Source organism: Colossoma macropomum, unplaced genomic scaffold (assembly GCF_904425465.1).
Source record: "Colossoma macropomum unplaced genomic scaffold, Colossoma_macropomum, whole genome shotgun sequence".
NCBI classification, from domain to species: domain Eukaryota; kingdom Metazoa; phylum Chordata; class Actinopteri; order Characiformes; family Serrasalmidae; genus Colossoma; species Colossoma macropomum.
Window position 1 is genome coordinate 45,127,365 of NW_023494789.1, and position 17,113 is coordinate 45,144,477.

The 17,113-nt window shown below is 38.7% G+C and overlaps 1 protein-coding gene across 1 annotated transcript in view; it reads left to right on the forward strand.

Annotated features, from left to right (window-relative positions):
* ptprfa (protein tyrosine phosphatase receptor type Fa) overlaps positions 1 to 17,113 on the forward strand; it is a 241,253-nt gene that overhangs the window by 175,073 nt on the left and 49,067 nt on the right. The window contains 4 exon segments of the mRNA XM_036571461.1: positions 883 to 980; positions 2,433 to 2,695; positions 8,216 to 8,297; positions 13,485 to 13,700. Coding sequence (XP_036427354.1) covers positions 883 to 980; positions 2,433 to 2,695; positions 8,216 to 8,297; positions 13,485 to 13,700 — 659 coding nt within the window.

Genomic DNA, 17,113 nt, shown 5'->3' on the forward strand with positions numbered 1-17,113 from the left:
GTTGTCCGATGCCGGGGTGCAGAGTTTAACAGAGTAACAGCTGCAGGGAAGAAACTGTTCCTCAGTCTGCTAGTGTTGGCACAGAGACACATATAGCGCCTCCTGGATGGAAGGAGGGTAAAACGTTTATAGCCAGGATAAGAAACAAATCTAATGATGTTGTGTGCTTTCCATTGTCCACAATGAAGCTGCATTGACTGTGGGAAGCTGTGTACCGATGATGCATTGGGTGGTTTTCACCACCCATTGCAGGGACTTCCGTTCGGACAGGAGTGAATAGAGTAAAGAACTCAACATGTAACCTTGTAGTGCAGCAGTATTAAGGGTCAGAGTAGGGGAAGTAAGGCTGTCTCTTCTAACTGTCGGGGGTCTGGTATTTAAAATATCCAAAATCCAGTCACAGAGGGAGGGGCTAATGGCAAGCTCACTGAGTTAAGTGACAAGCTTAGAAGAGATGACTGGATTGGATGCTGAACAAGAAAACACTGGTTACTGGTGTCCAGGATGGTCAAAACAGAATGTAGTGGTAGGTAAATGGGCCTTCAGATGTATAAGGACCAGTTTGTACAAACATTTCATTATGACAGGAGTGAGTGCGACAGGTTGGAAATCATCATGTTATAACGTTGGTTGTATTTCGGTTTGATCTAATCTGATGATTACAAGCATGTTAAAAGAGTATTCAACCATCTGCAACCATCAAAATTTGCTGTTACGTGTAGAGGTAGCCCATCCAAAACATCTAAAAAATCCCAGATTATAGTCAGGAATGATGTTTTTCTTCTGTGTTTTTCCAAAATATTTTAAAATGCTGAACCAGTAATAATGTAACATATAACCAGAAAAAATGACTGAACCTTCTTTACCCATCTTTGTCCTCAGAGTTCACCAAAAACTTTGGAGTGAAAGCCGTGATGAAGTCGTCTGTTTTGCTCACTTGGGAGGTGCCCGAAACATACAAGTCTCAAGCACCTTTCAAGGTGAGATATACACATCAACACACAGATGAGAAAGAAAAAAGGGAAGAAAGAGAGACAGACTTACTGAGACTAGCAAAGAGAGAGAAACAGGCAAATATACTAACAGACAGTCAGAGAGAGAATCTCCGCTCTGTCAACTACAAAAGTCTGCTATACTAAGTTTGTGAAGGTCAGATGGAAAGATGGGGACATAAATGCATTTGTGAATGCTTGTGTACATTCATGTGTGTATGTATAAATGTGAGCATACACTGTAATATATGTTATGTAGTCGGACATGGATACCTCTGTTTTAAAATGTATATTATTCATGATATTTAATTAACCTCTTAAGGGCGACAAAAAAAGTGGATATTTCTGCTGTTTTTTGTCTTAATATTTGCCTTAATATTTTATCACCACTTTTCAAATATGTGGCATTCTGGATGTTAACTTTATCATAATTAAATTTTCTGATTTCTCAATCACTTTAGAATCAGTTGTGTCCATCATTCTGGACACAAATTGTTTAAACTTCCTATAAATTGTATGGAAGCTATGACATTGCACAGGACAAACATACCAAACTCATTTCATACATTAATTTGAAACCAAATTGGTTTTATATGTTTGCATATTTATTCATAATGAAAACATGATGCTGAACTTTCAAGTGTCATCTTAATAATATACACCGATGAGGCATAACATTATGACCACCTCCTTGTTTCTATGCTCATTGTCCATTTTATCAGCTCCACTTACTATATAGGTGCACTTTGTAGTTCTACAGTTACAGACTGTAGTCCATCTGTTTCTCTGTGTACTTTGTTAGACCCCTTTTACCCTGTTCTTCAGTGGTCAGGACCCCCATGGACCCTCACAGAGCAGGTACTATTTGGGTGGTGGATCATTCTCAGCACTGCAGTAACACTGACGTGGTGGTGGTGGTGTGTTAGTGTGTGTTGTGCTGGTACGAGTGGATCAGACACAGTAGTGCTGCAGGAGTTTTTAAACACTGTGTCCACTCACTGTCCACTCTATTGGACACTCCTACCTTGTCAGTCCACCTTGTAGATGTAAAGTCAGAGACGATAGCTCATCTGCTGCTGTACAGTTTGTGTTGGTCATCCTCTAGTCCTTCATCAGTGGTCACAGGACACTGCCCACAGGACGCTGTTGGCTGGATATTTTTGGTTGGTGGACTATTCTCAGTCCAGCAGTGACACTGAGGTGTTTAAAATAATGTAATGTAATAATGTTATGCCTGATCGGTGTGTATTTTCTTATGTCTCATTATCTGCATATCTCCATAGATTTATGTTTAATTATTCATCCTGTGAAATGTACCTGTAAATTTTAAGAGATCCAACGCAAAAAAAGCAGACACAAAGATAAGGGTTTAGATGAAGGCATATCAGTGCAGGGTGTCTTATGTTGTGATGTGTTAATGTGAGCGCCCTCTGCTGGCAGATCCTGTATAATCAGCAGAGTGTGGAGGTGCAGGGAGACCTGAAGAGGAAGCTGATCACTCGCTTGCAGCCGGACACGGATTACTCCTTCGTTCTGATGAGCAGAGGCAACAGCGCAGGTGGGCTGCAGCAACAGGTGTCCATCCGCACCGCACCAGACCTGCTGACCAGCAAACCAGCCAGATATGCACATGACCCTGAGGAGGGAGGAAAGCTCACCATCACTCTGCCCAGAGTCCATTCCAGCATCAGCACACGTATCAGGTCTGTAACACAAATACTGGCTACATGAGCCTGAAAAATTTCATACCAAGACATTAAGGCTTAGGTAAAGGCCCTTTTAAGTAGCTTCTGACATGTCAGTCACAGAAAGAGAGAAAAATCAGCAGCACTCTTAAAAATAAAGGTGCCTGAAAGGATTCTTTGTGCAGTGCCATGGAAGAGTGTGTTGGTACAAGACAAAAATATGCACAAGAACAGGATCAGTTGATCTCTCTGTGCTCTGCCCACAAATGTGTACTTTCTTAGTAACTGTTGGACAAGGTGCCCTGCGATGGACTGCGTTCTGCCCAATGACAGCTGGGATAGGCTCCAGCACCCCACCGCAACCCAGAAGGATAAGCGGTTTAGGTGATGGATGGATGGATGGATGTTGGACAAGGTTAGACAAGCTTTACAGGCTGTTGGCAAAAATCTCATTCAACATAATGGGAAATTGTACCTTGTCAATATACAGGCATTTAAGGTGCATTAATAACGTAATATATTTATTTTGTATTTAGTAAGTTAGGATAGTTAGCATTATTTTTGCCAACATTCTGCTTGTGCAGCCATGCAATTAAAAATGGATGCATGTGTGGGCAGAGCATGGAGAGATGAATAACATCAACATCAAGTAAGAAGGAGAGTTAAAGTGTTGAGAAAAGGAAAATTACCAGTTAGGTTTTCAATTCAGAGATGAAGCAGACTGGAAGGAGTTGATGCAGAATGTCCTACAACTTAAGATCCGTAATGCTTAAGCATCTGCCTGCCAACAGTCATAAACATACAGTGTAACACATATACACTAAACAATATATGATACAGTATACAACATTACATATAGGAGAACCACAGAAAATATAAATATTTACTGGAGCAATTATTATGACAGTTACAGCCACATCACCTTCAGTGTCAATACAGACATCACCATCAAAAATCATCAACATCAGCCTGTTTATGGAGCACTGTCTGCAATATTAACACTTCAATTAGCAGGATGGAGCCGTCCAAACTTGTTTAAAATCAGCTTGACTGAAATTACTTTTTATTTCTCCATGCTGTGTTAATTTAAGTCTCAGGGATTAGTGTCCCATAGAGAAGATTTATTGTGGCCAAACTTCTGGGGGTGTGGGGGCGTGTTCCTATTGTCACCTTGTCACCATTCTGAAGGGGTTGGTGGTTTAGCAGAAATCCATTTTAGCAAAATATATTTATGAGTGCTATAGGTCAATATGGATAAGGCAGTAATTTTCTTTTATCTACCCCAGCTCTGAGATGAATTCAAACTACATTTAAATAAAATTAGTTCTCTCAGTATAAAAGAGAAATATAGTGTGGTAGTCTTTTGAAGTTTCGAAAGCCTGTATACCCTGTACCAGTGCAAAAAGTATTGCAAATAATCTGAGTGATCTCTACTGTAATGGTAATTCCAAAATAGCCTTTTAGCTCCAGCAGTGAAACAGGAAAAAAATCTTGCAGGTAGCGATGCTAATGCGGAGTGGAAGAATAACTAGACACACTCCCTTGAATGCAAAATCAATAAATCTGTTTCAGTAGCTCATACTGTAAAATGGCATGTAATTTTCACCCTGCTGTAACTGCTGTAGCCTTCAGGCATCTGAATCACACACACACACAAAAACGCAGGACCATACAAATGGTTCAACTCATGCATATTTTCGCATTTCATTTGAAACACCTGAACTCATCAGCTCATTCTGAAGTCCTTCATAAGCTGAATCAGGTACATTAGAGCAGATAAAACAGTAAAAAATTACACATAGAGTCTGTTTACACCTTGTATTAACATGCGTTTTTAGTGATTCGATCACGTTCATATTTCACTTGAATGCATGAAAAGCCAGGTTTTAACACCTAAGGACACACCGTGATCAGATTATGATCGCATCACTCAGACTACAGTTTCTGAGGTGGTCAGAAACAGCTCTTGACTGCTTTTAACACAAGTGTGAGCAGAATGCGGAAAGAGTAAGTGTATGCATCTGCCAAATGCTCACTAGGAGTGTGAGAGGATAAACAGTGAAACAAAATGTTGGTAGATGTGCGAGGCTGGAGTCCAAACCAAGAGCTTTCTTGCACTCTCGGCTGTTAAAAGTGTACAGCCGAGCTTGTTTGTGCTTTTTATGTGGGAAAAGTAAAATCCAATCAAATCTGATCAAACTGGGGACACATTTTAGTGAAAAGTGTAAATAGAATCCAGCCAAATGATATCCAGGTTTGATGTGGATACGAAATGCATGTTCATGCAGGGTGTAAAGAGGCCCATATTTTAAGAACTCGAACAGCAAAATATGCACAGGGCCCCAGTCCTAGTCCTGTTGTCATCACACTGTGCACATCTAGCACACCTGATTTAACTCATTAATAAATTAATAAGCTCCTTGTTAGCTGGGTCAGATGTGTAGAGTATGCAAAAGCGTACAGAGCATAGGACCGCCAGGACTAAAATTGGGAACCCCTGTTTTAAGAATTTGACTGATTCAGTCACATCTGCAAATCAGACTTAGTGATTTGAAACATTCATTGGAATAAATATTCCATCACCGCTAATAATAATAGAAATATTATTAAATATTATTAATATTATTAATGAATTAAGAGATAAAGCAGAATAGAAGGAGTGAATGTTCTAGAGGTTAAGGGCCATGATGCTGAAGTATCTGCCCCTGCAGTCAGTGTGGAGTTACTGAAATCTAAGTGTTCAGTGTCAGAGAACCAGGCAGTGCAGCAAGGAAAGTGGAGTATGAAGCTCAGCTAAATGTAGGTGGTGTTAGACCATGAAAGAGGACTTCAAACCTTTAACTCCAAGAAACCATGCAGTTCAAGACTTTCATTCCTCATTTCCCCGAATACATACCATACGTATTAGTTTCATAGTAGTTATTTAATAATTTATGGTAAGTTCTGAGTAATTTATAAATATGTTAATATAGTGAACATCAGAATCTGAATAATCTGCCACCACCAATTAAAATAGAAATATTATATTAACAATACTGAAAATAAATACAGCAATTATAAATCTTCCCTGAACCAGAAATGACCCTAGGATCCACTGCCCTAAGGATTTGACTACTTGGATTCCAGCGATGATTCTATGCTTATGATTCAAGTATAATTCAAATCACTCACTATGAAATTACAGGATATGATTTAGAAACTATAAAGATATTCCACAATTTCATGAACTGAAATAACCATATATAATAAATAACCATAATAAAAAGGTTTACTAACACTAATACTGAACAATTTAACAATGAACATGATTATTTTCTCAGCACCAATACTACACAGCATATTAAACAGTCGTATGCCAACATTCCCGGTCAAATGGAATGGAAATCAATAGAAATGGTCCAAAAAAATCTTTTTGTGTTAACTTCCATTGCAAGATAAGTGTGTTTTTTTTTCTCCTATGAAGTTACCATTTTGGAGATAAGAGATTTTGTTCCGACAGCAAGTGTGGTTTTAATGTATAACACTGGATATTGTGATTGGATTCATTCAACTATTTCAAACTCATTGAGAGCTGAGATATACCACTAATAGTGTATAGTGAAAATGATTATCGCTGATGAAGATTTTGAAGAATCTTGCACATCCTGCTGTTCAACAGCAAACCTTGATCTGACTGTGTATGTGCGTGTGAGGGGGCAGAATTGCTGACTTAATTGGGTCTCAAGTGTTTGTTGCAGTCAGTGAGTAAGCCAGAGGCTGCGAGGCTGTAGAGAAATAATTTAGAAATGCAATCAGTATCTTAATGTTCAACCAGACCGCTTCATCAGAGAGCAGACTGGGGGCTGAGCGCACACACGACAAACCAATCTCAAACTCCGAATGGGAAAAAGTAGAAGAGCATGTTCTCTGAAGAATCCTGAAATGGCGTCTGCCGTTCGTACGTGACGTGAAGATAGAAAAGCTCCACGGCGTCAGTTGGGTTTTTGCTGTAATTGCTCAGGACACTCTGCAGTTCTGTTTTCAGGCAGACTCTCAGTTCTTTTTTATTTCCAAATACCTCTCTGGGTAGAAGGGCTGCACAATTGGAAGAAAAATACCACATTTCAATTATCTTGCTGCTTATTGCAATTATGATACACCTTACTTAATGGAAAAAACATACTGGTAAAGCCTCATATCACTTTATTCTGCCAAATATGTTGCACATACGAGGAATTTGTCTTGGTAGTACACAGACTGACAAATGTCTCAATGAGAATAAGACAGTAACTAAGCAAAAAATAAAAGTAGAATAATTAGAATCAAGGATAAGAGAGTATAAGAGAGTAGATAAAGAGATAAATATGTGAATATGTACATGAGTACAGGGTCTGAGGGGACATATTATAATTATTATTCACAGTATTTTACAGGATGATATAATTTTTTTTTAAAAAACGAATGTGTGCATTTGTACTGTAGTACAAATAAGCATTATGTTATTGATGTTTTATATAGATGTCTAGTAAGGGTTTGTTAGGCTCTTTGTACTGGTATCTGCTAGGTATCTTTGTACTGGTATTAGCTTGCATTTGGTGGGTCATATAAATGCAAAACCGTGTCACGTGTAAACACGTGTTCATATGCCCCTGTACAAAAAGAAGCTCGCAGCAGCAGCCTCTTTGGAGTCCAGTCCAGGCAATATATGGGCGTGATGGCGCGGTCCTCATAGGCGCACATTATTTTTAAACAAGACAATTATCTAGTCTCTCTGTCAAGGTTTAGTTACAACTAATGCAAAATGGAAAGTAATAGATTGACATTGCCTATTGATTAAGTATTGGCTTTAAAATGTTGATCAGATGGGCATCCTGGGCATTATAGACATTTCTCAGTACATAATAACCATCAATTAATCAGCCAAGGCATAGTATAAATAGTGTTTTATAGTTGAAAATGTATAAAAGGAAAACTTGGAATGGGCCTGATGCATCTGTTAAAATTAATAATAGTGTAATCCATAATTTTAAATATTGTTGGTACCTCATTCTGTTATGTATAGGTCTACTTGTTCTTAGGATGATAGATGGAGCAAACTGTTTTAAAGAAGGGAGGATTGTAGTGGGAGCACTGGGGTGTCAGATGTGACTTTGGGGCAATTGTAAATGGTTTACATGGCTCATGAGTCATGTAGGAGGGCCCCTTTGTAGAATTTGCTTAGGGCCCCAGGGAGGCCAGGACCGCTCTGAAAACAGTGATCACTAATGTTAAATACAGGTTTTCTGACAAACAACACAAACAGAGTTTGAAAAATCACACCTAGGGTATGTTTAATCTGACACTTGGCTAAGATGTGGGTGTTTTCAGTTGTTTCTCTATCCACACAATGTTCTGACCACTTCTGATGTTTTATGTGGGAATTATAAATTATAAATTAATTATAAATTAAATTAAATTTATAAATTAATTATAAAACCAAATGTGTTCATGCAAAAGTGTTTTTCACTCAAATATGTGATTGTAATTCATTTATTTGTGGGTTTTTTTTTTGCCCTGTAGGTGTTACTACATAGTGGTGGTGCCTGTGACTCCAGGCAAACCACGTCACTGGGAAAGCCCAGAAGACATGGATCTAGATGAGGTATGTAAACACAGAATCAGAACACTGGAAACAATGTATAGATGTATGTGTGTGTGTGTGTGTCTCAGCACAGCCGTAATACTGACTTGGAAGTGCCATGGAGTTCTGTGTGGTGCTGTTCTGAGGGGATCAGGCACAGTGGTGTTGCTGAGGTTTTTACACACACCAGTGTCATTGGTCCACCACTCAAAAAAATCCATTCAAGAGCAACTCTGTGGTCAGAAACTACAGGATTGCAATAACACAAATTGTGCATTGTATGTATGCAGTGTTATGTTTGGTACGTTTTGTGATTATGTTATTATTTTAAGTGCAAGCCTTATATGCGTTTTAACATTTGGCCAACTCAATTTACAATTGTGTTTATATAGTTTATTGATGGGCACTGTCCCTGACAAATAAATTAGTAAAGTAAATTATCAGATTAAGTAAATTAACAGTGCTGCAGTCTTAACTTGCACACCAGAGGTTTCTGATAAAGTTGATGCTGAGTGTGTATTTATGTGTGTCTAAGTGGATAGGTGGGTGGATGTGCATGTACTGTTTGTGTGGAAGTTAAAGCTAAGAGGGTTGGAGAGAACCTTTGGCATTGGCGGACTTAGTAAATGTACTTGAGTTTGAAAGATTTCAAGCCTAAAGCAAACTGTTGGAATCTGATTGGTTCTGGACTCGGTCCACAGCTGAAGCCAGTTTGGCTGGTGGATTTATTCCAGCTGAAACTGTTGCATGGTAGTTGAGGCTGGAGTGGCCTCAGTAGGCGGCCTGTAGCGAGTCCCAGTCCATTTGCCATCGCCTACAGCTTATTCTGAATTACTCGGATCTCCTGGCAAAGTGCTGCAGTAGGACTAATGGCCTGTGCCATTCAGTGTTATGCTATGTTATGATTTCGCAGGAATCACCTCCCTCAAGGCTGGATGGAGTCATTTAGCCAGTAGTATATTGTCGCTGTCATAAGAAAACCTCATAACCATTTTACCATTTGAAGATATCAGCTGCTCTTTACATTGTGTGAAAAGTGTTTTTTTTTTTTTTTTCAAGTTAAGAACGCTTTTCCTTCTTCTCTAAAGTTCCCATTTCGGAGATATAAGCTTTTCTTATAACAGTGATGATACAATGGTAAGCAATTCTGCATAACACAAGTTTAGTGGTTCCTCCCTTTAAAGAAAGCAAAGTCAAACATTGGCATAAATTTCTCATTTTTCATAACACACTTGGCCTACAATATCAGAATGTTCTCAGCACCATTAAGAACACTTATTGGATGGTCCACTGTAGATGCTTTGTAGGTGCTTAACATGAAATTACAACCCCAATTCCAAAAAAGTTGGGACGCTGTGTAAAATGTAAATAAATGTAAATAAAAACAGAATGCAATAATTATCTCATAGACTCATATTTTATTCACAATAGAACACAGAACACATCAGATTTTGAAAGTGAGACATTTTACCATTTCATGAAAAACATTAACTCATCTAGAACTTGATGGCAGCAACGCACCTCAAAAAAGTTGGGACAGGGCCATGTCTACCATTGTGTAGCATCCCCTCTTGTTTTAACAACAGGCCTTCCCTGAAAGAGATGTTGTCTGAATGGGAGCATATGTTGTTCTAAAACCTGCATGTACTGTTCAGCATTGATAGTGCCTTTCCAGATGTGTAAGCAGCACATGCCATAGGCACTAAGGCAACCCCATACCATTTTTTGAACTGTGTGCTGATAACAAGCTGGACGCTCCCTCTCCTCTTGAGTCCACAGGACACAGCGTCCGTGGTCTCCAAAAAGGACTTCAAATTTTGAGTCATCTGACCACAGGACGGTTTTCCATTTTGCCTTAGTTCATTATAAATAAGCTTTGGCCCAGAGAAGACGGTGGCGTTTCTGGATTGTGGCAGTGTTTCTGGATCGTGTTGACATATGGCTTCTTCTTTGCATGATACAGCTTTAACTTGCATTTGTGGATTGCACGACAAACTGTGTTTACAGACAATGATTTCTGAAAGTGTTCCTGAGCCCATGTAGTGATTTCCAGTACAGAATCATGCGTTTTTAATGCAGTGCTGCCTGAGGGCCCGAAGATCACGAGCATCCAATATTGACCGCCTGCCTTGTCCCTTGTGTACAGGGATTTCTCCAGATTCTCAAAATCTTTTGATGGCATTACTTACTGTAGATGGTGGGTTAGCCGAAGTCTTCACTATTTTACGTTGAGGACCTTTTTTTTTAATGGTTCCACAATTTTTAGATGCAGTTTTTCACAGATTGGTGAACCTCTGCCCATCTTTGCTTGTTTTTTGCTCTTTTTATACTCAGTCACTTGAGTTAGTTGCAAATTGCTCCTCCAGCTGTTTTTTATCAGTATGACTTTTCAGCCTTTTGTTGCTCCATCCCAACTTTTTCGAGGTGCGTTGCTGCCATCAAGTTCTAAATGAGTTAATGTTTTTCCTGAAATGGTAAAATGTCTCACCTTCAACATCTGATGTGTTCTATTTTCTATTGTAAATAAAATATGGGTCTATGAGATTTGCAAATCATTGCATTCTGTTTTTTATTTACATTTATTTACATTTTACATAACGTCCCAACTTTTTTGGAATTGGGGTTGTAAATTACATGTAGATTAATATCTATTAACATTGAGGTTTGACTTTTCCCTAATTTAAAATTGAAGGCTCACTCTAATCCTAACCTAAAAACTGCACTATGTAAGTTTTATGAACGAAGTACCACTATTCTATTAAAAGAAGTAGCATTACTCAGTCTGGAGAACAAAAACACACTGAAATATGGTGTTCTTGCTGTAAAGCCAGAAATAGTAATTCATTTGAAATTGTAGTTTAAATGGATTTCACTGGAGTTTTTCTGACCACATCATAAGTCTTAAGGTGTTAATGTCGCACATACAGACTCAAAAAGAAGGTCCCGCTGGATGTTTCGGTCTAAAATGCAAAATCTGCATTATGCTGATGAAGATAAGATGACAAAAGTAGTTACATCAGTTACATCTTCTGAAGACACGTTTTTTTAACAAGTTTTGAAGTTCTCTTTGAACAATCTTCCAACATTCTTTGCAAACATCAGTTTCATCCACTTAGGGAAAAGGTCTGAAGCACAACCAATGGTACAAAATGTTTTTCTGCATGTTGTATGAAATTACAAATTTCGACCAGAGAGGTCTCCAAATACCCGTATCTTACATAATGTAGTTTTAACCTCAACTCAAAACCTTATTCTGTTGATATCAACTGCATTTCACCAGATTTTCACCAGTTTTTTAACCCCTTACACTTTAAGGGCCAGTTGAGATACGCAGCAATGATATAAGTAAAGAAAGTTATATTGCTTGTTACCGCATGAAGTACATTTTAAGTTTAACTGACAAAATAGTTGTGTAGTATTTGTGTAGTATTTACCAAAAAATGTATAATAGTTACAGTAACAGTAGTAAGCATATAGTTCATTGTTTTAGCAGCTGTATATCATCTATAGATGACCATGCAAATAAAGTCAGAGAATTCATTTCACAAGCATCTCTGAGCTGTGGTTTCTGTAAACCATTCTGTGCTGTAACGACCCTCCACACCCTGCAGTCTGTCAGTGCTTTGCTGAACAGACTTTTTTAACAAGTTACTTTTTTCTCCTGCTCGATTTGACGTTTTGTGCTGCTGTGTTTCAGCTACAGGCCTTCTCCTCCCTGTCCTTCTGCTGCTTCTAAAAACCTAAAAACTCTGCTCGTAGCATTTCTTGCCTCTTTGTGTTATTAATACTGAGCTTTTGGGGCTTTTTCTCCTGAGCTTGCTTTCTCACAAATGCGCCGTCATCTGCAGAACAGGAGGGAAAAAAGCTCTCAAAACTTTAATATGAGGCCTGTTGAATATCAAAAAGCATCAGGGCTCGTAAAATAAATATGCTACGATGGAAGGCAGGGCTTTTGAGGGTTTTTTTCTTAGCAGTGGCAATCACAAAGCCTGCACAGTGCAGTGTAGGGTTTCGGAGTGAAGAATGAAGCGTTTCTCGGCGGAGCTGGGCGTTCTTTATGAGTGTTACTCTCTCAGATGAGAGGTGTATTACTTCAGGGAGCCAAAGCTGGAGTGTTGCTGTTTATTACTGCACTGAGATTATGGCCGTTTTCCTGCATTCCCTCAGTGTTCTTCATTCAGAATGCCACCACACTCCATTTGTTCAAGTTTAATCCTGTTGCATTTGATTTGGCTTGTCGCAGTTTGTGTGTAAGTGAGGATAGAATGGCATACAGCATTGAAGAAGGAGAACAAAGGTGTCGCAGAGCATCAGTAAACACAGTGAAAAAAAGAAGGACAGCAAAAGAGGGAAGCAATTTAAATTTTTCACAGTTTTCCCCCCTTAACCCAAATGTAGCCAGACCATGTTTTCTTTTTTAGTTGTGCACTGCAGAAATGACACTAATGAAGCTAACAAGTAATGGAAGCATCATGCAAAATGCATGCCTAAATCATCACCCACTTGGCTCAAAACGTGCCTAGCTGTTAAGTAAAGTCAAACAGACTTACTTATGTAATTTCTGACACTGTATGACATAGTGATATCTAGACTTGGCAAAAGATGCATTACATAGTTAAAAGCAGTAATATGCTATAATAGCTGTTATTTTGAAGCCTGAATTGTGTCCTGACTTCTGTCTGTTTCCATAGGTAACATTATGTCAAACAGTATCAGAAACCACATAACCAAGTCTCTTTGAGATTGCTAAACAACACAACATGATTTGAGGCAAGTATGTGATGATTATGTTATTGGCTTTTTGGTGGGTATAAGCTTCCATTACTTTTTAGCTAAATTAGCCTCATAGCTCCAGTACAAAACAAAAGAAGCAAACTTCACCAAACACCAAACATTTCTTAGCTGATTTACTACATTTGGAGTAAGACACTGTGATTCTGAAATGAATGGTATTAAAAGGGAGTTGGTTAATGCAGTATCAGCCTCTGCCCTTCTGAGAAGGCTTCTCCAGAGCATCTCATTCTATTGGCAATACTTTTTCTATGGAGATTATACAAGCTGTGGGTGAGCAATTGAATGCCTTTATTAGCACTGGGCGCACCTTGTGCCAAGTAGTTGAATTAACTATTGTCACTTGAGTGTACATTTGCTTACATTAGACATTACCTCAGTGACGCATTGACCTCACTGTGTGTGTGCGTGTGTTAGCTGTTAGAGGCTGGTGGAGAATCCAGTTTGAGTAAACGGCGGAAGAGGCAATCACCGGATTTCCTGCGGCCGTACATCGCTGCCAAACTCAAAACTCTCCCTGAGACCTTCATCCTGGGGGACGAGAAAACCTACAACAGCTTTTACAACAAAGCCCTGCCCGGCCAGCAGCAGTACTGCATCTTCATACTGGCTGCTCTCCAAGACCACGACTCAGTAAGTATCACACACACACACGCACACACCCAAATGCACATACAATTTGTGTCTCTCGGGTCTTACAATGGCACAAACGTTACTATGACAAAATAGCACTCTGACTAATTCTATCTCTAATTTTAGACATAGGACATGATATGAGACATGGCATGGCATGACAGACATGATTCGGCATTGTGAGAAACTATGCAGACTTTTAAATATGTGATGTGTTGGCAGACATTATTTGCGTATTGGTGGTGTATTTCTTGAGTTTTACTGATTTGTTCTCAATTAAAGTTATTTGCTGGTCCTGTTGCTACAGTTGCACATTTAGACACCACTGTTGTACTCTTTTGCTCTTGGGTCAGTGGCTGTTCCCAAATTTTCAAACAGCTTTGACTCAGTACTACTGATACTATTTTTTTTTACATTTTTATAAGTAGCAGCGCTTTTATTGGCGTAAAGGTTTAAGCTACCCTACCTACCTATGGTAATCACTGTTCGTGAATTTATTTTTTATTAACAGAGTTAATGTTAATGTTAGATTTATTAACAGAGTTTCTCAGTTCTGGAGACCCACTGCTCTGCAAAGCCTTTTTCCTTCCCTAACACTCCAGATCGTGCTAATGAAGGTCTTGATATTCAACTTATGAATTTGATAAATAGTTACTTAACTAGCTAATTAACTGCCGGTGATTACAAAAACTGGGACTGGATTCAAGATCCAGACTTGGATATTTCTGATCTATAATGTTAGAATATAGTACATAGTTTATAGTGTAAGAATATAGCTCATAGTGTATAGTGTAAGAATATAGACCATAGTGTATAGTGTAAACATAAAGTGCATAGTATAAGAATATACGTATAAGAATATAAAGTTGGCATGCTGTGCAATGTAAATTAAAAGAGATGTAAAAATCAATAAACCATATATTTAATTGAAAATAGTACGTAGACAACATTTCAGATGTTAAAACTGAGGAATTTTATTGTTTTTTGAAAAATATATGCCCATTTTGAATTTGATTCCAGCAACATATTTTAAAACAGTTAGGAACGGGGCATGTTTACCACCGTGTTACATCACCTCTTCTTTTAGCAACACTCTGTAAGCGTTTCGGAACTGAGGAGACCAATTGCTGTAGTTTTGAAAGTGAAATGTTGACCCTTTTTTGCTTATATAGGATTTTAGCTGCTCAACTGTTCGGGGTCTCTTTGTCATATCTTTTGTTTCATAATGCACCAAATATTTTCACTGTGTGACAGGTCTGGTCTGCGGACAGGCCAGTTTAGCCATGCTGTTTTAATAAGTGCAGAATGTGGTTTGGCATTGTCTTGCTGAAATAACCATGTGGTTATTTCCACTAGAGATGGTGTCAGTTTTTAATGCACTGCTGCCTGACGGCCCAAGGATCATGACCATCCAATATTTGTTTTCAGTCTTGTCCCTTACAGAGATTTCTCCAGATGCTCTGAATCTTATAATAATATTAAGTACCATAGATGATGATGATTCCCTAAATATTAAGGAGGACCTCAAAAAAGAGGGTTTTTTACGTCTATAGAACTCCTGTAAAAACCTTTTTACACATCTCCTCAGTAATAAAAGTTGCATCAAGACAGCAATAAAATTACCACAGGACGAGCAAGTTCCTAGTAGGATGTATTTTATTTTATTATAATTTAACATTGGATCTTTCAGGGAATTTTATCCCGTCTGAATATGGCTTATGTGAGGACATTTAGCACCTTGTGAATATACCTAACAAGTTGAATTTTAGCTGTGCTTTAACAAACACTTTTTTTGTTTCTTTTTTTTTTTGTTTCTTTTTGCATTTTATTGTCTGCATCCTCCTGCTGTCCATATTATCAGTGTAGTTAAGTATTTGGCACAAAACTATACACTTTAACATGACAGTTGCGATGTGTAAGAACATAATTGTACTAATCCACTGCTGGATAAAAACATGCCTTTATTGCTGTACTTTTTCCAAAATGCCTTGGTGAGCAGTTGTTTCAGGATCTGTACATTGAGACTTGTTGTTTTATTTAAAGGACACAATTTATGATCTTTTAAGGCTTTGTTTTTTCTTCTGCAATCTTGCTTGGGTGACTTCTATTGTAGCCTTATGAAGAGACTCAGTGTTGCGGCAAATTAGAAGCAATTATCAAAACGAGTGTCTGGGAGGAACAACAGCACGGAGTAGATGAAATGGAAATGCGATTTGGCTCCAAATGACTGAAACCATCCCTTAACACTTGTTTTTGATAACCTTTGGAGAGGTGAATGCAGGGGAGTGTAGAGGAAAGAAAAGAAGAGAAGGCAAGGATACAGAAGAGAAGAGAGGAAAACAGACAAAGTGGGAAAGAAAACGGAAGAGAAAAAAAGAGGAAAGAGGAGAAGAGAAGCAAAGGAAGCCAAGGAGAAAAGAGAAGAAAAGGACTGAAAAGAAAAGCTGACTAACAATATGGGGAGCTGTAAAATTGGATAAAAGAATCAGTCTATAAACCAGCTTGATCATTTAGAGCTAAACAAAATGGCAGAGGGCGAGAGAGGAGACGAAGAGAGAGAAACAACGAGAAACAGAGACCGATCCACAGGGCTTCTGACTGGGTGGGCAAAGGACAGCTGGAGCAGGACAGAGATAAAGTGAGTGAACATGGAGGAGAGAGTTAGCTATAGCACTATCACTATCAGAGGCAGAAAAGATAAATATTCAGACTTTTAGGAGTGACATTTGAGTCTTCACTTGGCTTTATATTTATCTTAATGCAATCCTGCAATTAATCTAATTTTGTGTCCTTTGCCCTCCCTCTTCACTTTGACTCTGTCTGTCATTTCCTCTCTTACTTTTCCACCCCCACACTCACACATATTGTGTTGAGGCTGTGTTGGTAAGTAGAGGGACTTCAATGAAAGGCGGTGCATTACTCACTCAGTGGGACGCTTCCATCAGATAGAGGAGCTCAAATTGATCAGTGTGAAAGCTCCCCTTGGAGAGGATCACTCAGGGCTTTCTGCTCCACTCTCACTGCGCTCTCCAACAGCCTGCTGCCATCACTCACAAAGTTTTTCTCCTGCAGTTAACCCTCAAGTGTGACACAGACAGAGAGGAAGAGTAAGAGAGTGGGAGAGAAAAGAGAGACGAGGACAGGGGGAAAGATTCCATTCTCACTCTGAATGTTTCATCTATGATATGTGTTTGAAAAAGTTTGAAAAGAGAAGAAATTCCTTTCAGATGACACACAGAGCAAGTTTTCAGCCTAACGTTGGTTCAGAGTTGGTTCTAAATTAGACAAATCTTAGTCGGCCCTAAATTTTTGGTCCAGTGTTAGTCCAACATTAGTACAATGCTTGTCCAATATTAGTCAGCCCAACATTTGGGCATGTTACTCTGCCCAGTGTAAGTCTAGTGCTAGTTCAG